General features: G+C 43.3%; 1 protein-coding gene across 2 annotated transcripts in view; it reads right to left on the reverse strand.

Annotated features, from left to right (window-relative positions):
* doc2b (double C2-like domains, beta) overlaps positions 1–23,931 on the reverse strand; it is a 40,931-nt gene extending 17,000 nt beyond the window's left edge. The window contains exons 1-2 of one of the 2 annotated variants that reach the window (XM_088279330.1): positions 23,350–23,931; positions 3,691–3,770 (exon numbers count right to left, since the gene is read on the reverse strand). In XM_088279330.1, the coding sequence (XP_088135456.1) occupies positions 3,691–3,770; positions 23,350–23,644 (375 nt within the window). In that variant the 5' untranslated portion in view covers positions 23,645–23,931. The remainder of the gene's footprint in view (positions 1–3,690; positions 3,771–23,349) is intronic. The other variant, XM_088279329.1, reaches the window with a different exon arrangement.
* Positions 23,932–26,034: the final 2,103 nt, after the last annotated feature.

The following is a 26,034-nucleotide window of genomic DNA, read 5'->3' on the forward strand; positions in this document are numbered from 1 at the left end:
ACACATGGACATGAAAGCATGCAAAAAAAAAAGAAATAAAAAAAAAAAAAGAGTGAATTGGGGAAGAAAAGACAAAAGAGTCATGAGATTGAAAAACGGAAACAAGAGAGTGTCATCAAGAAAAGTTAGTGCACATGACATAAGACAGAAAGTTGGAAAATAAAAGTGTAGTGGAAGCACCGAAAGTTGTATTTGAATCAACATCCCCTGTTTGTATTTCACTTTGTCGGTGACAGACGGCAACTCGCAGGCCTTTTTCAGACTGTGGTTGCCACGGTTACACGGCTCGTTTTGTTACTCAACAATATTGTCCATTCCTATTGGCGGTCGTGTCGCGCAAGGTCAGATGTTTTATGGAAGCAAGGACAAACACGAGCGGTGTTGTTTACCGCAAACCACAAAGCATCGCACCACCTACCGAAGAATTTGCCTTACACGCGATCACACTTAATAACCAATCACACCTGCCCTTTCTAATCTTCGCTCGACAACAGTTTATACTGCAATTTTGCTGGGGGGGAGAAAAAAAGAAATCACAACCATTTCCATTTTTGAACAACCAATCATACGCTCACAATAGAGCCACTGAGAACTCGTTTTTTGTCATTTTGAAGTCGAAAATGAAAGTTTAGTTGCATAAACTTTCGAACAACTGCGCAGCACCCGCACATACATGACACACAACTTGAAGTCACACTTGAAAGAAAATCCTGGCTTCAAAATTTGCAATGCAGCGGAGGAACACTCTACATGATCTCAAAGAAATACATAAAAAAATAAAACGGAGTGTTATGTGTAGCTAGAGTGAACGTGGGTGAGCAAGGAAAACAAAAGGCCAAGCCACAGGAGGAAAAGCCGAGTGAAAAGACGGCAGCTGGCCTGTCAAGGTAGGTTGGAGCGTAGGCGGCGAGGAATTAACAGGTCTCGGACCTTCTATTCAACGCTGACTCACTCGGCAGGTTCATGAATGCAAACTTAGTCAAACTGCACAGGAAGTCAGCCATTTTGGTTGGGCACTTTGTCATTTTCGGCTCAACCAAACTTGAAGCTCGGAGGTAAGACGCAGCAAATTGGGAAACATTTCAGTGTTTGTCATTGCTTGCGGGCAGACTCAGATACTTCAGCTCCACTCAGAAATTTCGATGAAGACGTACCATTGTGAAAGCACCCTTGTTTTCGACTTCCTCGAAAAGCTGCCTGACCAAACAAACCACCTCAATTTGGCCCTGATTTAATTAGTGCGACAAGAACAGCGCACGGGAGCCAAGCGGGGGTGGTGTGTGTGTGTGTCACCAAGGTACGAGACATTTTTGCTCCTTTGCACACTCAAAGGCAGACGGGGGAGTGGAAATAACCTTATTTGTCTGAGAATGAAAAGGCGGCGGTGAAGGCAGGGGTGGTAATTGCTTTAATCAAGGCGAGCTTCCGAGGTAACATTTGGTGCCGTTGACGCATTAGCAAGTAAAAGACGTGCTAATTGTTACGCAAGCCCGATGACAGGATCGCATGACTTGAACATACAGATAAAGGCAACATTGGCCGCATCAATTGAGCTGTGCTATTAAGTCAAGACCATGTCCTTGTTTGACGATTTCCTCAAGGCCCCCAAAAAAAACAAAGCCTCAGGAAAATAGCCGCAATAAATCACCGGACCCTTCTGTCCGTTTGGCAGCAGCAAGGCTGAAACCTGGAATGACTCACAGGAGAGAGCGATGTGGCCGCAGGAACAGAAGCAAAATGCCTTTGGACAGAGGTGGCGAACGTATTCACATTGTGTACTTAAGTAAAAAGCAGACGATTGCAGGAGGGGGGGAAAAAAAGACTTCAAAGTTAAACGACTGATTCAACTCTTGTAATAAAACACTCCCTAAGCACATAGACGACTTCTTTGAACTTCAAGCATAAAAGGATTCGAAAATACTGTCCGTATAGTAGTGCTGGCGTACATGAATGTGCCTTTAAGAGGCGGGGCCACTTGCTCCAGCGACTAATTAGGATATGGCGTCTCTCAGAGGCAGCGGAGGTTCTGTAGAAATGCTGCGTATTTGTTTTGTACAAAGATGGTATTGGGCAACTGCAGGTAGTCAAGGTTGTGCTGCTATTTTATTTTTCATATGCTTGCAGTTGGCGCTCTTAATCCTGTCAGGTGAGATTAATGCCATACTCGACAGCAGTTTCGCGCCTCAAAGTGAAACAGATGAAACCGGCATTAGTATGGAGCCGACCCGGGGAAGCCAGTCAATTAAGAAATAAAGGTCTTCTCTATTAATAGTATGCCGTGATTGGAAGGGCCTCCTCTCTGCTGGCATTCAATATAAAGCCTGCCAAATAAATCTCCGTGTTTAGGGAGTTCCCATTTGCAGGCATGAAAACGTACGTTTAGTAGTTTCACTTGGCAACATGAAATTTGTTAGGCAGGACTATCACGAATTGGAACCACAAAAAAAGTCGGAAGGACGACTAACCCAAACAACGGGAAGTTAGCCATTTTTACAGCGGCCATTTTCTTGAGCCACTTCCAGGTTGGTTGGGACCACCCACATTGTGGAAAATTCAACCCGTTTTACTTAGCAACCTGAAATTTGGTCGCCATGTTTCTCATGAGTAAACCCACAAAAAAAGTCTCAACAGCGCACGTCTGAAAAGACTAAGAAAGTCTGCCATTTTGATTCTCATCAGCATGTGCGGGTGTATCATGGCGGCGAAGAATTGTTATAAAACGTGTCTCCATCAGCAACATGACATTCGGTAGACATGTTTATCATGACTAGACCGCACAAATGCGTCTGAACAACCCTTGGCCAAAAAGACAGAAAGTCTTGTTTGGTTCTGTTCTGATTATTTCCTTTTCTACATTTAATCCACAGCGAAAACTGTATGCAGTAATAAGCTTTTTGAAATAATTAGTAACCGCTAAGGTTAAAAGAGAGACAGACGTCTTTCCCACCGCAGGATGTGTGAAGGCGCTATTCCGTGACGACGCGTAGGATGGGAAAAATATTCACGCGGTGTCGTATTAATATTGACGTGGGCAACATATTGAAAGCGTGTCCGTCGCGTTATGCAAATTTAGCTTTGATTCCCCCTCTCGCTCGCTGCTCTTTATGCATCAGTAAAGAGAAAATGTCAGCAGTCTGTCACTGCCGCAAAATTAACATTTTCAATGGCCAATTGATCCTTCAAATTTAGCGCCGCACCGAAAAATAATGCCCGTGTGAAAGGTGACGAGAACAGCGGGTGGACTGGAGGCCACCTGATTCGTGGCCCATATTTGTTCAAAAAGAGGAGGGCAGTTGGAACAAAGTCACCCAACTCATGTTGACAAAACTTTTTAGAACTAATTAAATTGCTCACAACTTACATTTGTATTGGAGATTATTTTTTTGTGAGTCTACCATTATTAGACAAAGCTACCAAATCTAAGTGAAATGGAACTTTTTTTTTTAATTTCTGGGGAGCATTACTTGCATAGTGATGTATTTTTTTTTTAATTCCAGGGCTAAAGACCTGGAATTGGCCAAAATGACAGACTCCCTGAGACTTTTTTATGGCTTCACTCAAGATAGATCTGCCTACCAAATTTGCTAAATGCAACAAGTTTGGGGTGGAATTTCCCCAAAATGACAACGGGTCTACAGGTGGTATGTTCGAGTATCGCTACGTTACCTATTAAATGGCAATAAAGATTACCTTAGCTTTGTTAATGGTGCAGTGCAGAGCATTGTTCTCCTGGTCGTACAGCAAGCTAAAGTCCAGCGTTCCAAGCGTGGCTGCAAGGAAGAAAACAAAAAAAAAAAAAACATTATAAAACATAGCAGAAATCAAATGTTTTCACCTCATTCAAGGCCACAAACAAAAGGCGTATTTGTTTTGAATGTTGGGTGCAGGAAACGGGGGAATGTTGGGAAGACAAAACCGCTTGGTGGTGGGGGAAAATCATGCCGGATGTGGGGGAAAAAAAAAACTTTTTACTCATCGGTCAATTTGCGAGCCTTCTGCATTGCAGCGCTGGTGGTAATTACAAGATGAAGAAAGAATGAAAATCACAGCAAGAACTCGGCGGAGGCGGTGGCATGTTTCGCATTATCGCAGAAACAAGCAGATCGCAGTCGATTCCTCCATTGTTCCGGATGCGTTGAACGACTGGGACGTGCCTCCTCAGCAACCTTTTCCTGATTGGGGTTGGCAGTTTGACCCTCGGGCTAAAAGTCAGCAGAAAGTGGGCTGCTGCTTTGCGTTAGCCCACTTTGCTGATGTTTTCTTACTGAGCAGAGGATAGATGCCTTCCAATGTGAGGAAAACTGAATAAGGGCCTGATTACGTGTTAGTTGACTTCCAGAACATGGCCCGCAGTCTCTCTATGGATAAAATGTGTCTGCCTTATTTCCGAGAAGTCAATACAGGAGATAGCAAACAATTTTGTTATTTTCCAGGAAGGGGCCCTCAGTCTCCTCTTGGATAAAATGTGCTTCAAACAATGCCGAGGATTAATGGGAGGGGGATTTTTTTTTGACTGGCAGACGAGTGAAAGCCTGATTGAGTGCCGTAGCCCTTAGTCTCCTCTCAAAGAAAATATGTGAGAAGTAAATACGAGATACTGGCCACACTTTTAGTGGGCAGCATGCGGTCTGAAGGAACAAGTGGCAGAGTGTTAATTTGCTTGTCCAGGCCAGGCTCCAATGAGCAATTTTCTCGCATGCTTTGCGGCGGCTTCAAGTTCGAGAGGGACGACACGTTCCGGTCAGCCCAAAAAAGAAAGTGTTGTCTGTTTTGCTTATTACCAAAGATATGATTTCAGACGGATGGCAAAAGCGAATTGTTTTGAGAGCCAGACGCACACACTTGACACAACAATCCGCCGTTGACCTCGGGGGGGGGGCGGGGCTTGTGCGGAAAGACTGAACGGAAAGAAGGGTCCGCACTTGACAGAAGCACAGCGGGGGAAATGATTCACACATTTGCATACTGATCAAGAATTAGACGCGTTGCCAGTCCATCCTATTTTCCCCAACATAATTCACATTCGAGTTGGAGGGACATGCATCCGAAGTCATCGTCAATGTCTGAAGTGACATTACAATTTGTGTTGGAAACGACAGTGTACAGGAACCTAATCTAAAAGCAGTGGACGCTTTTTAATTGGGCTGGGCAATTAAGGAAAATATAATAATTACAATCACAACGTTGACTGATTACAAGCCATAAACACTCTTATTGATTTAAAAAAAAATGTAATTATTCAACTCACAAAATACAACTTTAAACGTAACTTTAAGAAGTAGAAAATAAATCAGTAAGAACGTCAAATGATCTCATCTCATTCGAAACGGATTTGGTGCGAACGTATCATAAGGGATCGCCCGGACACCCGTCGGGCAATACGATATGATTCAGTGAAATTTAAAATCTAATTGAAACAGAATAGGTTAGATGATGGCGCATTGATGATCCGATGCAGTCCAATTCCGATGAGAAAATCATTTGTTAAAGTGAGTCGCAAAATGCTTCGATTGACTAATTACAAAGCAGTCCGATGCGATTCGGTCAAATGAAGTTGCGATACCATCAGACTGACTAATTATCTTGCTATATGATGTGTCTGAGTTCAATTCTGTTACAATTCCCTTCAGCTGTTATGCAATACCATTAACCTCAATTACGCTGAGATACGATTCCCTCAAATGAAGACGCTATACGACGCAATGCAGCTTGCATGTTTTGAACCTCCATCCTTCGAATAATGACAAACATAATTGCTATGAGAGCAGGGGCCAGTTTTGATCAGCAACTCCCCGCTGAGTTCTGTTGAGCTCATTCCCAAGGCTTTTTTGGATTTGTGGCCGTTGCTCCCGTCTGTGCTGCGAAACCGAGTGTCGGTCTGGCAGCCAAAGTCACAAAAAGGACAAATCGTCTGCGGGGGGGGGGAAACAAGAGAGTTCATAAATTCCTCAGATCTTTATTGCCACATAACTTCATTTGGTGTGTAGAATCCGAAGCTTTTGGAGCGGCGTCTTGGGATATTACTTTGCATCTGCCCGATTTATTGAGGCAGGATGGAGCTCGGCTGCTAATAATCGTCATTGTCTATCCGACACCTGTAAAATGGCCTGCAGATAAAATCCTAAATATCCAGGGGTACCTCCCATTTTTGAAAATAAGACAAAAGGAAGGTTTAAGAGAGTAAGTGTGTGAATTGTTTTTCACTCATTCTACATTTTGCCAATTGTGGCAATGTTGCAGCATGTGGCAAAATAAACTTTATAGTTCTTCAGGCGTGCAGTCAATGTGTCGATTTGCGAATGCTTTTTCGGGCAGGTGTGATTGTGACTCATCGCAGTCATCAGCGGAGAGTTGGAGAAGCGTTTTCTTGCCTCAAAAGCATCTAAAAATATTGCAAACGTCAGAGGGGATGGATACGGAGCTGGAAGGCTACGCCGGTCACAATGGCAAGCAGATGAAAGGCTATCGCGTTGGAATCGTCATAAAAGTGAATGACGTGCTGGGAACTCAACTATGAGGAGAGGTGTGGTGGGTGACCTTTTCACTGAGTCAACTTTATTTATAAAGCACTTTATAGCTGAATAAAAAAGTGCTGTATAAAACGTAAAATAAAATAATATCCACATCAGCGTAGTAACGACAGTGAATGTCACGCTGCAGTGCCTGATTTTTTTTTTTTTTTTTTAAACAATTCTGATTCACCGTTATCTTGTCAAGTAACACATCCTGCAGATGTAAATTACCTTTGCATTTAAAATTATTTTTTTTTTTTGCAAAATGTATTTTCCAGTGTACTATTCATTAACTGTTATTTATTTGGTATTGTTTCAAATTGCCTTTTTTTTTTCTTTTTGTGAAAATAAGTAAGGTCCATTGTAGGGCTGCTCGTTTCTAAAAAAAAAACCCATCATGATTATTTTAGTAGTAATTGCTATGACAATTATTCAAACAATTATTTTTGGGGGGGGAATGGGACATAAAAAAATATATAAATGGAAACAATATTCAAACAATTTATTTTTTATTAAAATTATTTTTTTTAAAAAAAGGTGTAAATTTTGAAATTTCAGTATGGTTTCCTTGTATAAGGAAATTGCATTGGAGTTCACTTGTTACACACTGAGAACTATTGCAACATTTAATTTCAATAGAAAACTCAGATTTTCAACTCAAGTATAATGAGTACTATTTTAACATTGTTATATATATATAAAATAATATATACTGTATACTACAACAATATATATTTTTTAAGATTATTCCAATTTTGTAATTGTTGTGTGTAATAATTGTAATTGATTTCGATTAATTGCACAGCCCAAGTCCATCGTTATATTGTCATACAACACAGCCTGCAGCAAAACATAACAGTGCTTGTCATGCTGTAGTGCCAGAAAAACTGACCGAAAAACACACATCCTGTATTAATATTACATGTTGGAATAGTCACAACAGTAATGTCGCTGCTCGGAGGGATATTACTCGTGCAGTAAATCAACAGCACACATCAATCACACTTGACGAGCTCAAACATCTTTGCGACGCCTCTAAAAATACACCGTGTCTATTTTTAATGAACGAGGCGGCAATCAAGCGGGTCGACGAGACCTGCCGAACAGGTCAACATCGGCCACGTGGTCGAAACGCCACAAAACCGCCTCACCGTGTGGTTGCTTGCCACCGGCTCGGTCGTCACGGCGATAGTGCAAAAAGTGCAAAGCATGAATTGCCTGACACTAAAGGTGTCGCCATGACAACTGAGGAAGATCCATAAAGTGTATTAAATGACAACAAGTGGGCCTTCAACGAGTGAAGGCCCCCCACGGAATAAAACATGCATTGTTGGAGGTGTTGGGGGTCGGGCATGAAGCGGTATTGGCAATGCGATGATGGTGAGGGGTTAGGGGGGTTCAAGGTGGTTCGTGGGGGGGGAGGGTCTGTCGCGCAACACATAAGTGGCATGGCAACACGTATTGTAGCGCTGAATTGACATGAGGATCACGTCAATGTCTAAGTGAGTACTCGGGTAGGCTGCACGCTTCGTCGTCTCCTCGTCCCTGAAAGGAGGGGAGGCCTTCAATTGGACAAAAACACGTTTTACCTACCACAACGGTACACGCAGGTTACAATTCATCACAAACGAAATGGAGCAAATCAAGTGGTACCTTTATTTATTTATTTTTTTTAATAAGGAAAGTGGCACTCCACAATAATGCCAGACTTATTAATCGGCTGGCTGATTTAATGTGTTGATATGAGCTCTTTTAAAATCTGATGCCACGTTACAACATCAGACAAAGAGAATGACATGCAAACAAATGTTCCTATCGTAAAAGAGTTGGACCACAGGGAACAAAAGCGCGTCGCTGCTGAGACAAATAGATGCCGACAGCGGACTCAATGAGGCTGACTCCAAGATAAAACGCGGCGGGCGCAAAGCATGTTTTTGCATACAGCACATTAGCCAATATTTCGAGAGAGGAACAGACGGCGGCGTGCAACAGGAGGAGGTCCGGCGGGTCAACGTCGGGCGAGGAATACGCAGGCAAGAAACAGCTTTGGGAGCCTGATGATTCATTTTCACTTTCACTTTGACTGCAATGGATGCCAGTGTGACCTCAGGCTGTTTCTTATGTGAGAAGGGACACACAACGTGCACGCAAATGGTGGCGTGCGCTTGACAACAATGAACGAGCCTCTCAAATAAATGTCTCACTAATACCGGGGGATATCGAAGAATAAAAACAAAAAACAGCCCAGCCCCCAATGAAGCCCAAACAGTGTTGAACTGCAAATTTGGAAGCCTAATCAAAGCTTGAAACCATGAACTTAATTCAGAACCTTAACCCTGGCTTGAAAGCCAACATTTGCACCCTACCTAAAGCTTGAAACCCTAAAACCTGGCTTTGAAACCTACTTTGGGACCCCAACTTGGGCTTGAAACCTTCCCCTGAAAGCTTAATGCTGTCTTGTGACCTTAATTTGAAACCTTAACCTGGCTGGAAACCATAACCCAGATTCAAGACCCAAACTGAAGCACTGATTAAAAGCCTTAACTATGTCTTAAAACCCTATCCTTGCTTGAAACACTAATCCTTTATTGAAAGCGTGACTTCAAACATAAACTCCGGCACTTTGAAAGCCCTGACAACCCTAAGCCTGTCTTGAAACCCGAACCTGAAGCCATAAACCTGACTTATCACAGGGCAGTTCCACTTACTGTCCGTGTTGATGCCTTACTGGAGGCGTGGCACGAAGCCTTCCAGAGCCCAGTGTCAGTACGCGTTAGCGCCAAGTCGTCAGTTGTGTGATAAAGTAAGCGTTGTTTTTTTTTGGAGGAGACTAGCGGTTTTTTTCCGTCCCGCACGCCGAGTTTCAGCAACGGCTCGTCTCCTTTTGACAGTAATCGCGCCGTTTGCCCGCTCTGGCGGCTTATCGGGCCATCACGCCGCGCGCGCATTATTGTCCATTACGGGATTTCGTCTCCCCCCCCCCGGCGGCGCAGACGACACGCCGAGACACTTCGCGCCTGGTAAAGCTTGCTCAACGCCCGGAAGCCTCACCACTGCTCAGCGCGCTGCCAAAGCTTTTCCGCAAGATACAACAAATGCATACTGGAGTACTTGATGGCTGGGTCAACCCCAGTTATCGAGACCTGACTTTGAAATCTTAACTCGGGCTAAAAACCTGAACTTGAAACATCCATAAAGACTTGAAACCCAACTTTGGCGCAAAATCCTAATTTGAAAGCCTTACACAAGATTGACACCCTAATTTAAAACCTCTAAATCCTACATTGAAATTGTAAAATCCTACACAAGCTTGAGGGCCTAACTTGAAATCCTAAATCAGGCTCGAAACTCTATTCTGTAACGCTAACCCAAGAATTAAACCTAACACTATCTTGAATTTCAGCCTTGAGACACTTATTTTAAACCAACACTTGAAATATTTACAAAGTCTCACATTGTTTGCATTTGAAAATTCTGATGAGATGCGTTCTAATATATTTCATTCTATCGCGACTCGCATCGGTTCAAACCCAGATTTCAGTGCGTGCGCGTGCAGGCGCACGTTTTGCCCGGCCACATGTATGCATTACGACTGTATAAACTAATTAAGCTATCTGGCCGCACTCTGGCTCTTTCCCAAAGCAGGGAGAAAACAGAGCGACTAATCTCGTTGGTTGCCAGGAAGTGAGCGAGCCCAGCCGACGGACGGATGAGGCGGCCCCCCGTTTCCAACGGCCGGCAAATAGGCCAGCGCGGTTGGCCGGACTTGATTTAATATCAAACTGGAGAGGAAATAAATGGCGAGTTTTGGAAGACTGGAGTTGCGGACGGGGGTCATGCGGAAAATGAACCCGGGTGCGGTCTATTTCCTGGCGTCGTCGACGTGAGCTGCTGGTGGGAATTTCCATAAATGCTACATGCCATCGCCAGTTCCCCAAAAGTTGATCTAAACTTTGACGACAGCTGAAATTACATTTGAAATATTTCAAGCTCTTGAATTCATCTGCTTCAAACCAAAATGGCCGACTTCCTCTTTAATCCCGATGAGACCTTTTGAGATTTTTCGTGCGTCCGGTCGTGATGGACACATCAGCCCAATTTCACGTCAATTTGTGAAACTGGAGTCAGGGGCTAATTATTTATTTTTTTTCTTGCGTGCAACTAACCTTGGCGGAGGTCTTGGTTGCGGTCCGGTCACGGTGGGCCCCTCGTATCGCCGTAATTTAACATAAAAACCGGGCGTGTCAATCGGCGTAAGCTAAAAGGGAAGCGGCGTAACGATGCACGCTGACAGATGTCGCTCAGTCAGGGTGACAGCTGTGATTTAACGGCGCTTGCATGAAGAGCACCTTCACACACGCACGCACACATGATCAGTGCGCACTCCGCAAATAAAATAATTTGGTTGAATTTACTTCTAATGTCCGCATTTTAACTTAAACGGTGCAGCTCATTGACATACATTTGCTTGGTGAACATTTCTAAATAAAAGTTCAGAAATAATTAGCATTTTTTTTAATTGTAACCGTTCCAACTTTATATTGTTCATTGTATTACCTTTGTTTTGTTTTTTTATTACAAATTCCCTTTCCGAATAAAAGCACATTTCACTGAACACTGCCTTACTATGGCGTCGATTCCTTCCACATTGCACACTTGCAACATCATTCCTTATTTATTTATTTTTTTCTCGCTGGCTACTTTGTATTTACCTTGGAGTCGTACCGAGTGGCTACTGAAACGGCTTCTTTTTCAACTAGTTCCTTATTCTGCGGGCAGTGGGCAAACAACTGCGCTTTGTTTTCAACAATTTGCTGCAGCCGTCGTGGGCAGCAAATGCCCGTAATCAAGACGCTAACGAGGCCAAGTCCAACACAATCACGTGCGCCGTCGTCTGATTGGGGACGGGGGCTTTTATTTGGGGTGACAACTCATGCCGGTGCCTGTGTGCTTTCTATTTTAGCGTTTTCTCACTTAGTAGAGCAACATTGAACAAAATTGGGGGTCGGGGGGTGGGGGGGTTAAGTCTCACAAACTCATGTCTGATACGAAAGAGGAAATTGTGCAGTTTCGTTAGAAGCAGCCATTTTGAGGTAAATTAGTCTCCCACGCAAGTTTCACGAATGAAAGCAAAATTGGGTGGACATGTCAATCATAATTGAATGCACACACACAAAAAAAAAAAAAGGTCTTAAGAATCGACGTCCGACACAAGTCGGCCATTTTGGTTTGAAGCAGCCATTTTGGGGCAAATTTGTGGGCTTGAATGTTGACAAGTTTAGCCTCCCGACAACAGTTTACCCGATCAATACAAAACTGTCTATCATAACAGCATGCACAAAAAAGTCTCACAAAACCACTTCTGTAACTGAACACGAGGTCAGTCATGTTGGTCTGAAGCAACCATTTTGGGGTCAAAGTCCATGGCTTGAAAGTCCCCCCCAAAAAAAATGTTTCATCCGTTTTGATCGATAGAAATTCGGATGTTCAAAGTTTGCCCCCCCAAAAAAAAAGAAGTGAAAAGCAAAGCATTTGAGGGCAGTTTTTCCCTCTGCAGTGCACGGCTTCTGACGCTCTCAAATTGAAGCAGTTCATCAGGGCGTCGATGGCCGTGACAGCAACAAGCTGGAGGTTGGGGGTCACGGCAATCTTGCTTGATTGGCTTGGGGGGCAACAACGGCGGCCATATTACAAAAGAGAAACACACGCAGGCTGTAAATCAACAAGAATGCGTTCAGGGTCACTGCGCAAGATGGGGCGATCGAGCGAGGTCGCATGTGTAAATACAAAGAGGCCTGGACTCGCCCCCTGGTGGCCGAGGTGCGCACATCAGAAAGAGCAGCATAATGTCCACTGAATTTCAACAAAATAATGTTGAATTCTGAGAATGTCAAAAATCTAGAGTCCTATTTTTCTTTAGATCCACATTTTCTTCCTTTTTGCTGCGTTTTACGCATCGTCATTGGTGGGTGTTTTTGTCCCCCTATTTTAATTGAACGTTGACCCTGGATGGAATTGATTGAATTTATGCAACGCCGACTGCAGACCGTTTAAACCGGGCGCCGGCGTAACACGCCGCCTGTGTCACTGAGTTCTTGTTATTTCATTTTCTCCAGCCTCGATGGAGCGCTCCACGCGGCAGCTGTCTGAAAACAGCGTGCATCTAGTTTTTTTTTTTCTTTCACTCTCTTAATCTTTCCAGCCCTGCAAGGCCGACACGACACAATGCAAGAAATGCCCTGGTTTCGTCTGACACACTTTGAAAGAAGCCATTTTGGAGGTGCACATTGCAGAGAAAATGAAGTGAGCACACCCCCACCTCAATCACTTGATTGGCCCCCAGACACAGTCCACGATTGGACTTGTTTGTCGCGTTGTGCAATCCTTGCCCCACTAAATGCAAACGGTCAGACTACAAGCGATGTTTGAGCCACTTCTGCCGCTCGAGTAGTGTTTACTCAACTGCAGGAATCACGGGCATCTGTTGGAGAAGATGCAAAATAACAGCAAAAAAAAGGAAATGTGAGTGTTAAAGTTATGACTCAAAACATACCTCCCGAAAACAGTTTCGATCACTGTAATCACTAACTTCGACAAGAGGCCGCGGTTGTGTTTCGTCAGCTGCGGTTAGCACAAAACTTTTAAGCATTTTAGGAAAATCCTACAAGATCATCTGAAATCTATTTGGGGGTTAATCCGAGGCACTGCAACTTCTGATTCCCATTTAAGATGAGTTTGAATGTAATTGATCATTTTGAACACAGCCACATCACATAATTCTGTATATTTAAAAAAAAAAAGAACATATTTGCATTTTTTTTTTGGACACCTGTGTACTAATTTCCGAATGGATTGTTTGGAACGGTCTGCGCTTCTTACTTCACAGCAACTTGGTCTGCACAAATATGTTCCATTCTGTTGCGTGGAAGCCTCGAGCCCGCCAGGCAGCGCGCAGCCATGACAAGAACTTCTCATGTTCAATCTCGGTTCTGTTGTGTGGCGTTTGGAGCTTGTCCTTGTGCCGGGATGGCGCAATTGAATGAAAGAATGCGGCGGCCGCCGGCGCCTTTTGTGCGCGCCGGCAGAGCGAAAGCGTGGGCAGAAGCGCCGCTACTCGCTGGCGTCTATTCAGCGCCGAGCGAGACGACGCCGCCACGGGAGGCTCAGGTACATGAGGAAAAAAGCGGCGTCAGGCAGAGTGACATTTCAAATCAAAGCAAATTCTGCCGGCTCTCCTTTGTTCCAATAAATGCGACATTGATTGCTAGTAAAAGACATTTTTATGCAGGCACGTTGAGACGCAACGAAAACGTTCCTGTGAAGCCAGAGAGAAAAGCTTGTACAGAGCATGTGACTAATACATTGGGACCGACCAATTTATTTGACATTTTTCAGACAAATGCCGATTCTGGCAGAATAAGAGATTGATAACTGATCAATTGACCGACAAAATTAAGAAATATATAATGGATAAAATACCGTATTTTTTGGGTTGCTTACAGGCAAAATATTTGGTTTACAATATTTTGTCCAATACTTTGGCAAAAACTCTCCGAATTAAAAAAAATAATAATTCAATAAAAAATAATAATCAGCCATTTTTATATAAGCTAATTCATTCATCACATGGGGTTCCTACAATATACAAGATATACAAAAAGCGCTTTCAGAATTTATTCCATATCCTTGACATCCATGTCCTCACAATTCGGCTCAGTGCTCTCGTTCAACGACAACAAGAGAGTCACTTTGAGCCAATCACCGTAAATCTAACGACGGTACTGCACTAGTAACAGTTTGGGCTCCGTGGAAAGCAACAGTTGGAAAAATGTTGCACGTGAGACAATCGTGCTACTAGTGCTACTGTTCTCTTACTACTCAATGGGCTTCACACAAGCACAGACAACACCTAAAAGCATTTGCAAACAACCGCTAACCATATTCAGATGCAAGAGGACAACTTTGGCATACTTGCAGGGCAACTGTTACGAGTGAGGCAAAACTGAGCACCCGGTTGGTGACACCTCCATGTTACAAGTACTAACGGAGCACTAGTTATTAACTATTTCAATTTTCTTTTCACTAGTAGCGCACACCGTTGTCATCTAGTGCAAAGTTGTGTCTCACTACTAACTGCACATATGGCAACGTTGTGCAACGAGTCATAAAATAAGCCCGCACACGAGTCGAACGAGTTACTTGAGTGGCAAAACTACGAGTGGGCATTTTGGTGCTACTAGTAGAGAGAAGGAAGCTAGTAGTGCATGACACACGCCAACTAATTGGCGGTGGTAGTGTTAATGGCGAACCTCAGTAGGGTTTAATTGCATGCCAGTAGGCCAGAAGTGGTACTCGTTGTGGTAAAAAAAAAAAAAAAAGAAACACTAAAGCGTTGCCTGCAGGGTCCATGGAAGTTCTGACGATAGCTAAAGAGCAATTTACTAGTACTACCAAAGTACTTGAACCGCAGTCGGACACATGAAAGGCATCCGAAGCAGGGCGATTTCCCAGCAAAATCCCTCCTGCGAATCCTCTTGCTGCACACGAGGAACAAATGAATGGTGTCATTTGCCGCAATTGAGATGCAGATCACGCTAATGAGACCGTGTACATTTTTGTCTGCTGGGTAATTCAAAGACTTTTGTTTTTTGTTTTTTTACATTTGGCCCGGTCGGCCATTTCCAATTAATCCCGAGCGACTGCAGTTAATTGGCTAGAGCATTCATTCGCCCACATTCCGTTGGGGGAAGAAAAAAATAAAATAAAAAAAAAAGTCCTCACCAATCTGCAATGATGATTACAAGTGAGTCCAAGGAGTATTAACGGTTGGGACATTATCCGTGTACATAAGTTATGTGTCACAACTAGCTGCTTCTTCTCATGATTTCTTTAAAATATTAATCAATATAACAAAAGATATCAATTTGAGTAAAATTTGCAAATTTTCTTCGCACACATACCCCGCCGCAAAGTTAGATAAAAATTAGCTTTCTTGTCATCAAATAAAAGAAAATCCATAAGAACAAAACTTGTCAGTGTTGCTCAGTGTTTGGAAAACAAAAGATAGCTAAGAGCAAATTTGACATTTCCTGCAAATTCAACAAGGCTTGTTAACAACTAAAAATGTATTTCCCATATTTCCGGTGCTATTTTGAAATTTTCCGACATTTGTTTGGAATTTAAAAATTCACAGCAAAAGATTGGCAGGACTTTTTAATTTGCCAAAAAAACAACAACTCTAAACACTTTCAATAAGTGATTAATCAGCCTCGTTGTTCACATTGCCAGTTTTTTCTGTCTGCTCGCATCTTCTTAACTTTGTGTTTTATTGGGTCAGAGCTTTGGCGTGTGCGCTAGTTTAGTTCAAATTGACTTTTTTGCATAAAGCGATGCAAAATGAGCGTGATGACAAATAATTTGATCCCATATGTTCCCAATTCTCCTTGAGAAACACACACACATGCACACACACGAGGTTGGTGGATGCTGGGCCAGTCAGCAGAAGGCCTCAGTGGGAGTTTTTGCTGCTAGCTTGTAGCGCTCACCACGTTATCAGTCTCCCGCTGGCCACCAGAACGTCATCAGTCTGTCTCCTTCACAAAATTAAAAAAAAAAAAAAAACGGACTCAAGCCTGGTAAGAAGAAAGTGAAGGGTTCTTGAGTTTTCTCAAGTAGGACGCCTGCAACTGTCTGCCTTAAACCAGACTAGACGACTTCCTCTAAGTTCTTGTTTTTTTTTTTTTTGTTTATTTTGTTTTTGCCTTGTTCCGCGAGATATTTGCATACAATTTCAGTTCCATGAGTGAAACTGATGTCAGTTCTAGGTGGGTGCTACTAATTATATCGTCAAAGGAAAGAAAAATAAACACCGACTGCTTAGATGTTAAAGTAACTGCTGCTGTTTTGTTTAGCAATAGAGTTCTAGTAAAATATATCAGATATAAACGTACTTTTTTTCACTTTTGAATGAACTCATGGGAGATATTGCTATCGATGTAAAGCCTTTGCTCAGAGATATTTGCGAATAACGCAAGCCAGCGAGCCGATAATTGATGTGTACACACTTTTCGGAGGAGTGTCATTCCACACAGCCGAGCGTTCATTCCGGGAAAACGATCTTTTCGCACATTCCGTCAGATTCGCACGACCTCCGCGACTGACGGCGCATTCTCAGACACGGATTGAATAAGAAAGCAATTACCAGCCGGCCGGGAGAAACGCTCAGTCTGACAAAAGGTCCAACTTTAGCACTTTTAAGCTGCTACACAAATTGAAAATGTTTATGCTTGGTGAGTTGTCATCTGTCATCATATCTTCATGCGGCTTTTAGATTCTCCCTCATATTTTTTTTAAAGATTGTTCTGAGCGTGCATCATGAGTTTTTTTTTTTTTATAGTAGAAATAGATGTGAATCAAGTGACATATGAGTAGTTTTGTCAAGGACCAGTCGAGTGAAATCACATTATGTCAAAACAGGAAGAGTCAAATCAGGTTAGCACAAGTCGAATCAATTTAAACCGTCTCAAGTCGAGTCGAGTCAAATCAGGCTCTCGAGCCGAGCCGAGTCGAGCCGAACCGGGCTTTCTACAGTCAAGTGAAATCGGGTTACAAGTCGAGGCAACTTGAATCAATCCTCTCGCGTCGGATTGGTCAACTCATCTTATCTCGAGACGAGTCAACTCAGGTTGATGGTAAACTTGTATAGCGCTTTTTTACCTGAGGTATTCAAAGCGCTTCACACAGACGCCTCATCTAGCTCGAATAGAGTCAAAACTGATTATTACAAAAGTCAGGGGAAACGTTAATCAAGTTCTCTCAAGCCAAGGCAAATTTGATCTCGAGTCGGTCATTCGCACAGGCTACATATGCTTTAAAAAGATCTGCATTCAATCATTTGATATAAACAATTATCATGAGGATAGTTTTGGCAACTATAGAAAAATTGTCGACTCGAGTCACCATCTCTTAATGCAAGCAGCGATTTCTATTCATGCTTTTCCTTTAGACCCCCTCAAAAAAAAAAATCCAGGCCTCCAAATGTAGTAAAAATAAATGCAGAGCCTCCGATCCCTTCCCACACTGTTGCTCGTGTTTTGGCTTCTCGGAAAGTGATTTGTTTTGCCAGGATGCGAGGATCCCAAATCAGCTGCTTAGGGCTTTTCTCAGCTCTGCCGCTCAATAATTGCCGTGAAGCCAGAACGGAGCTCGTCGTGATTATGTACTCTTGTTTACGCACAAAAAAAAAACATGCAAAAAAAAAAAACGGTGAGTCCGAGTGTGCAGCGGGAGGTGAGGAACATTTCCTGGATGGCAGCGGGCATCATTTCTGGGAAAAAAAGGTGCAAGGACGGCACGGAATATTTGTCCTGCTGTTTTATGCCGGGCCAAGTTTCTACCTACGGGCTTGGAGAACAAATTCTAATCAACACACTTGGTTTTGTTTTTTTGTATTCTGATTGCACAGGCTGCCTCATGCGATCATGTAATAGTGTCCGTGGTGAAGCAGCATGGGGCTCATTGGTGGCCCAAGGTTGTTTGTGCAGCCCTGCTTCCGACTCGCCATCAACAATCAGATTTTTATGGCCACCAAGCAGCTGGTGTTTGAGTATCAACAAGAAAGAAGTGTCGCTACCATCCACTTGAAATTATTCCATTTTGCACAGCTCCAGAACATTCATTTTGATTCTTTTAATTTCGAATGTGGTTCAATGAGAGGTTGTGAAACAACTGCTTGGTAAAATCTCTTCTCAACGCGACAACAACATAAAAATGTCACCCCAATTTTTTTGCTTCTTTTTGAAAAAAAGTATTTTTTGGGGGGGGGAATTTTCTGCTTCAATTCCAAGCTTCGGTTGTTATATATATTTTTTTAATTTTACAAAAATACATTTTCGTGTTCCTTTTTTTTTTTTTTTTGCGACGAATATATCACTTTTTTCACTTTTTAAAATGTGATGAAAATTATTTTTTTTCACAATTTCTTTCCAAAGAATTTTACAAGCGTTTTTTTTTTTGTTTCTCATGCTTTCTTCACGATTATTTTATTCCTTTTTTTTAATTTTTTTATATTTTTAAAACTTCCCTAAAACATGAACAAAACATTTTCTAGCTTCTTTTCCTTCTAAGATTACTTGTGGATTTTTTTTATTTTTTATTCAACGTAAGCGTCTGCGTTGACAGTTTGGCGCATCGCCCATTTGCATGCCGTCCATAATGCCAATTAAATGTCATCAGATATGTTGAAAAGTGCAGCGTTGCCGCAGTTGTCTCTGACATTAAAGCCGGGCATCTCTTTAATGTATATTTATAGACGCCCTCGGCACTGAGAAAAACTTGCAGCGTTGAACGCATCATTCGGAACAAGACGAGATGGAAGAAGGAAATGAGGAGAACCAACTTTTTGCTTTTCATTTTGGAAATGTCACCATTTCCTTGATTCTTCTTGAAGATATCCATTTATTTAACGGTTTGGGTTTTGAACACTGTTGACAATCTTCCCATTTTTTAAAAAGCTAGTTTCATTTCACGACAAGTTTTTCCTTTTTTTTTGTTTTTGCGCAATTCACACCAATTTGAATTTCACGTAAAAAAAAAAATATATATATATACTCAATTGCAAATTTGTTTTCTTTTTCATTTCACAACATCTATTTTGGCACATGCTCACCCCGACAGCATGTATCCTTTCAGTCGAGAGCTTTGCGTGGCCTCTCGGAAGACGCTTTGCAATTGAAGTTGATATGAAAGGCAGAATTTTGAAAACGTCATCGTGGAGCAGAGCGCTCGGCAACATGAAAAGTGACGCAGGCGGGGATGAAGCCAAATGAAAAGTCCCCTCGTAGCAAATGGATGCATGTAATAGCCGGTATTACCATTACGTAACGCGCTCATCCAGCTGAACGGGGTGGGTGTGGGGGATATTGGGATCAGAGGTCAATCCGACTAAACGTCGCTGCTGGCTAGCCTCGCTGCGGCACCCGCTGCCGACTTGACAGCTTGCGCGTAATCAAAAGATTTGGCTCCTTCGATGGAGCGTTACGGAGCTCGGGGGAGGTGTGTTGGAGCGAATCGCTACAAAGATCTGCCGGTGGATTTCGGGGCGAGACGGGCAACAGATGGCTGGGCGGACTCTTAAAAGGACGGCGATGATGTTTGCTTGTGTGACTGCATTGTGGGGCATAAGCACGGTTGCGAGAAATCATGTCACAATTTTCATCTTGTCAAATAAGTGTTTTCCAAAAGTGTGTGTTTGCTGATGAATAATATGAACTTGTTGAAAATTTCTTTTGAAAATGCCACATTTTGTTTTTTTGTTTATTAAAATTGCAAAGCTATTGATTTTGTTTCTGTTTTGAAGAGATTAATTTTTGGGGAAATATCATTCAATAATAACGATAATAAATAAATAATAAAATTTCATTGCAAAAGATGTTTACATACTTGTGTCAACTTGTGTCTTTTTGGACATTTCACCAAAAATTGTGGCTTGTTCTTGAATTTTCTGACAAAGTGTAATCAAAAGAATATTGGAGTAGAAATCTCATTGTATTTTTAGGGCTCATTTAATTCAATTTTTTCAGTTCAAAAATGGTTTTAAAAATTTCATGACACGTTTTTGTTTTGTAAAATCCCACCAAAAACGTTTGGTTTTTGCCAAATTTGCCAGTCATTTTTGGTTGGTTGTCTTTTAAGAATTGCCGAACACAAATGAAGGTCAATCATTGCACAGGCGCTTTACTGTGATTGAAAACATTGCGTCATGCTTTGCCATTTTCTTTCTTTCACGGCCGATTTTCATGCTGCAAGCATTGCAGCATTATTACGCTTTAGAAGAGAGACCGATGACAATCCCTGCCGTTGCCACACCGGCAAATGTTCATGCTCGGCTTAGTCGACAAACTAGATCATTCTTCTGGATTAGGCGACTGCACGCGTCTCCTTAACAACACAAAGATTGACAGGAGACCATAAATCATTCTCGGAGGAATGTTTTCAAAATGCAAGCCGGAATGTCTTCAATGGCGACTCAAAATCAATCACGCTCGCCACTTTTTCATCCACAGGTGACCCCAAAATCTTCAATTCTCTTGCATTTCTTTCAAGATAGCTTGACAATTTTAAGTACATTTTTTCAAATACTCATTTTTTACAATTGTTTTGAACTTTCCTTTTTTACAGTTTTTTTTTTAATTCTTCTTTTGCATTTGAAAGTTTGCCTCAATAAATGTTCTTTCTTGTTTGAAATGGTCTAAATCCATTTCAATTTTGAGAAAGACCATTTTTGTTTGCAAAAATATCTTCCAAAGACCTCAATCATCCTCAGCGCAATTCCGTCCAAGGTGACCCCAAATCCATCACGCTCGTGACAATTTCCTGCACGAGTGACCCTGCAGTCTTTGATTTGACTCCTGCAGTCCCCCCAACTTTGCTCTGACTGGATGTTGTTGCTCGCAGTCAAGGGGAGGGGGTTGTTATGAGTGGATCCAATCCACCAAGTGAGACATCCCTCCCCCCCGCCACAAACAATCGCCTTTGAGGCTTATCTCCTCGGAACACGAGAGCATCGCGTGTTTGGTGGGTCACGCCCGCTATTTCTCCTCACCCCGGCAGGGACGCGATAGCCTCCGCCCGCTGCGCTAGCAACCGCTGTTAATCGGCCTCTGGGTAGCGCACCATCTTCCCTCCATTGCCCTCCACCGGGAGAGGTGGAGGGGGGCTGCACTTCAATTAAGAAAGTCAAGGTTGAGTTACAATGAGTCTCGGGTGGGGCGGGAATTGAGCTTTTATGCAGATTAGCTGCCACCCAGCCCGAGACCAAATAAACGACTCCTCCCCTACCCCCCTAGTTGTTTTGGATCACGGGGGACACCGCCCCGTCCCAGAGGAAGCGCAGCTCATACTGGATGGAGTCGCGCGGGACTCACAAGAGATGATGTGCCTCGTTGCAAATGACAAACATGAGCGCTTGCTCTCACTCGTAGGTACGCACAAATGGCATGGGGACGCTAAATCTCAGGACGCCTTGGAGTTTTCGTCACTCTGGTTTTTTAAAAAGTTTGATCTTGAAAACTATGGCCAATGTGATCGATTTGAGGTCAGCTGTGGATGTGAGAGCTGTGTTTAGGAACACCTGATGGTGACCGACTGACAGTTTCATTTTATATGCAACGAATGAGATATTGCCGTGCTGCTGGGTAAGGATTACTTTCTTGTGATTAAGGGCAATATAAATAAACTTGACTTGACTTGATTATCCTTGGGAGACTAAGGGCAGAGTCAGGACTGAAATGTTGTAACACAGAGGGCAAAGTGTAGCCAAGGAGAGACTGTGGAGTGGCAGCAGCGTCAGGAGCTGAGACACAAACAGGCTCAGCTAAAGTCAGAGCCAAATGCAGCCAAGTGGAGAATTAGGGCAAAGTGCAGCAAAGTGGAGACTGGCAGCTGACTATTGGGCATGACAGAGGAACATCTGCCTCCTCCCTCTGCCCCCCCCCTGCTCTTCTTCATGACCACCATCATCATCATCATCATCATCTTTCGCTTCCTCTTGGCCAGTTCAGGATTAGAGCGGCCCGAAACCACGCACTCTCCCCACACCTGCCCCTCCCCCTGTGGTGGGATTAACAGACTTGTGTCACACATTAAGATACCCTCCCCCCCCCCCCCTCTCTCTCTCACACTCACACACTGCTAGGAGGTGTGACACCACGAATGTGATTGATTTGCAGTCACCTGGGGGATAAAAGCAGAGGGATTTAGGGTCACCTGCAGACAAAATTGTGGCGAGAGCAATTGATTTTTCTTTATTTGATTGATTGATTTTTGCCGAATTCATTTCATTCCTAATCAGGTTAAAAGCCACAAACTCGACTAATGGAATGTGACGGATTTAGGGATGATGGGTTTAAGGTCACCTGTTGATGGAACGAGTGGAACTGAGGGGATGAACTCTGGTTGGGGGTGATTTTAATTGCGTCCTGCTCTGACTGTGCGTGATTTAGGCTCACCTGTTGGCTTTTTTGGTATTTATTTCAAACACGATATAGTTAAGAGTTTTACGCTTGAGTCGTGCAAAGTGATTCATTTAGGGTCACTTGCTAATTGTAATTGCATATATTAGAAAGAACTATTCAGGGTCACCAGTTGATGGAATAGTCATACGAAGGTTTCATTTTGGGTAAACTGCGAATGAAATATATGCATGAGTGATTGAGGATGATTTTGATTGCAGCATGGTTTGACTTTGTGTGATCTATGGTCATCTGTTCATTTTTGTACTCATTTTATAGCATGCTTGACTCCAAAAAAAGTGATAGATTTAGGGTCACCTGATGATGAAATAGTCCAAAAGGGCTGATGAAAAATAATCCCGATTTAGAGTCATCAATTGACAAAACAAAAGCCCCACATGATCCAGAAGAGATGAAGCGCAGTGGAGGATGGGCACGAGTAGAGAGGAGCATTTGATTGCGGTGTATTCCAAAACCGTAGAGTGATTTAGGGTCACCTGTTGATGAAAATTGCACCCTTCAGATTGCTGCATGCCATCACTGGCAATCTGGAGTCACATAAGAACCAGCGCAAAAAAAAAAATCATGTCGTCAAGCAATGTGATAAAATGCCACGCATGTTCTCGAAGCGACGAAGTGCAGTGGAGGATGATGTGAGCGGGTGCAACAGTTGTCTTGTGTGAGCCAGCTACTTGCCATTCACACAATCCATGTGGAGAAAAGAAAAGATGGAAAAGGTGGGAGGATTTAAAAATAAAAATAAAATCCCGTCAGAGATGCCTGGCAACCGACGGAAAACGAAAAGGGCATCTCATCGCATCACTTACTGGAGTCGTCTGAGTCGTACGCCTCCACGTCAGGCTCGTCGTCTCTCCTGGAAGCCGATGCTCCAGCGAATGCCCGGTCTGGGCTGTCCTCACTTTCCGAGACGACGACGGCAGCGGCGGCGGCCGGGGCGGCGCAGGGGGTGGCGCGCGGGGCCCCGACGGGCGGCAAGCCCCGAGGATAGCGGGGGAAGTAGTCTGAGATCTGCTTGATGGGCTGGATGGGTCCGGGGCACACGTCAATGGCCATGTGCTCCTGGATGCTGATGGTGGGTTTCTCGCCTTTGCGTTGTGTCATGCATGCGGTCCAAGTCGGGAGCCTTCTGCCAAATGCAGCGCTGACAGAAAAGAAAGGGGCAAAAACAAAAGAAAGACACACACAAACACACACACACAAAAAAAAAAAGACAACCTCCTCTCGGGCGGATGCACGCCTCACACCCCCCCGCCGTCTAACTGCCGCCCCTCCCGCCTTCGGTCTGTTCCTACTCTCCTGTTTGGAGACCCCCGCGCTCCACCCTCGGCCGCCTATCTGCACCAGAGCGGAGGCAGGAGTGCAGGAGCGCGCTGCGAGGAGGGAAGAGCTGAGGGATTAGCCAGGGGAGGAGGGAGGGAGGATGGGGAGGAGGGATCAGCTGATGTCGTTGCCTAGCAACCAGTCGGTAAACAGGAACCGCAGCGTCACAGTGCTTAATTCCCACCTTAACTCTGCCCATCTGGACATCTAATCAAGTCTGCGTGTGTGTGTTTACTTGAAATGCAACAGGTCCGAGGACTCACACAGCATCGCTACTGGTGGTGGAGCGTGGAACTGCAAATGTTGACTCAACAGTTTTGACTGTGCTATGTCGTAACAGGAAAGTCGTTCGAACCTATTGCAAAGCGGTTCCAACTCATTGATAAAGTCGTTGGAATGAACTGCAAAGTTGTTATAAAGTATTGGGAACGTCCAGAGATAACAAGTAATCAAGTAAATCGAGTACCGCGGTTTTTTAAAAAAATGCTTACGGTATTTTTTTCTGCCTTGAGTGGACACTTGTTGATGTGTCAGGAAGAAGTCAAACTAACCGCAGCAACAATTTTTAACACACCACCAACGCGACAAAAAGTCCAACTACAAAATTAACCTTACCAAATAATATTTGGACGTCACTTTGGTGGGCGTTTTATTTGAAGTTGCTCTCGGCAATGTGTCGCGCGCTCCAACGGCTAACTTGACTCATCTTATAGACTGTTTGGTCGCGCTTATTACCATCACAAAGTGTTGCAATCGACGTCAACAGCACAACTTTGTCCTGAAACAACATTAAAATAATTAAACGCTTCAAATTTTGTTGCCAGCGTTTAGCGGCGGCCATGCTAGCGGCTAACAGCGCTCAAGCGCGATAGCTGTCGGATTTTCAGCACACTTTTTGTCTCAAATCTCACTGATTTTCGAGAGCAAAATAGTGTACTGCTCTGTATAGTTCAAGTATAAATTGTTTTTAAAACGTTTTTCAAATTTAAATACATTTATTTCGAGTTGGTCACGCATCATTAAGAGGAACACGTTTTGCGTCTTCTGCAATAGCTCTTTAGCCGACCCCCAAACACCAATTGTCGTTATTCAAATATCTAATTATTTTATAGATATTATTCAAGTACCAAAATATTTGATACCTGCATCCCTGGTAAAGTGGCTCGACTGACGTATCTTGAGGATATGTTCAAGTCAACCGCTGCGCAGTTTCCCCAAATAAGTCAACAAGTTGTCAAAACAAACAAATAAAATGCAGCTACAAATGTCCACCCGCTGCTCCAGACGACGACAAGTATTGACGCAGTGAATGTCAGCAACGCTTCTGAGTGTGTCTTAAGTGGTTTGAGGGATTTTGTTCTTGTCAAGAAAATGGCTGTTGTTGAGCTCGTCCTCAAATTTGGAGATAAAACGGAAAGCGACGCAGCTCGTCTTGAAAAAGTCAAGAGTGCCCCCTGGTGGTGAAAACGCAAAACGCCCCGTGAACTGCGTCTTTCAAATGCACATTTACCTCAAAGGTATTTTATACATGTCCAAACGGAAACCAGAGTTCTAATAAATAAAAATTCTTAAGCCCGTCAAAATTTTCACGAGTGATTTAGGGTCGCCTGTGGATAAAATTGCTCCAAGTGGCATCGATGTAGGGCCATCTAAGTGATAGAGAAGAAATAATGCGTGAGGCTTTAAGCATGGTTGAAATGGTTGCACAAGTGATGGTTTGATTAAACGCATGACGAGAGTGGTTGATTTGGGGTCACTGGTTCATTATGGGTCACCTGTGACTGAAATTGATTGACTTAGGTTCACCCGTGGCTACAATTTACGCAACACTGATACATCACCAGTTCATGCATTGTTGTGAGAGTGATTGATTTATGGTGACCTGCTGATTAAACAATTAAACAAGTCATCGATTTAGGGTCACCAGTTCATGTTTCCTTTAAGGATTAAGGGTCAACTGAGATTGATTGATTTAGGGTCACCTTTGGATATTATCATACACCTGTTCATGACATTTTCACAAGCGCTATTAGTTCAGAGCCACCGCTCGACAAAATTACAGCAAATAGGGTCATCTGTAGACAAACTTTCCATCAGGGTGGATGGAAACTGTCAGTGAAATTTGTTATGCTTAATATTGATGCCATGACAGTGAGGATATTGATACCACA

The sequence above is a fragment of the Idiotropiscis lumnitzeri genome, chromosome 17, assembly GCF_059441095.1.
Source record: "Idiotropiscis lumnitzeri isolate Australia: NSW breed Sydney's pygmy pipehorse chromosome 17, RoL_Ilum_1.0, whole genome shotgun sequence".
In the NCBI taxonomy this organism is placed as follows: Eukaryota; Metazoa; Chordata; class Actinopteri; order Syngnathiformes; family Syngnathidae; genus Idiotropiscis; species Idiotropiscis lumnitzeri.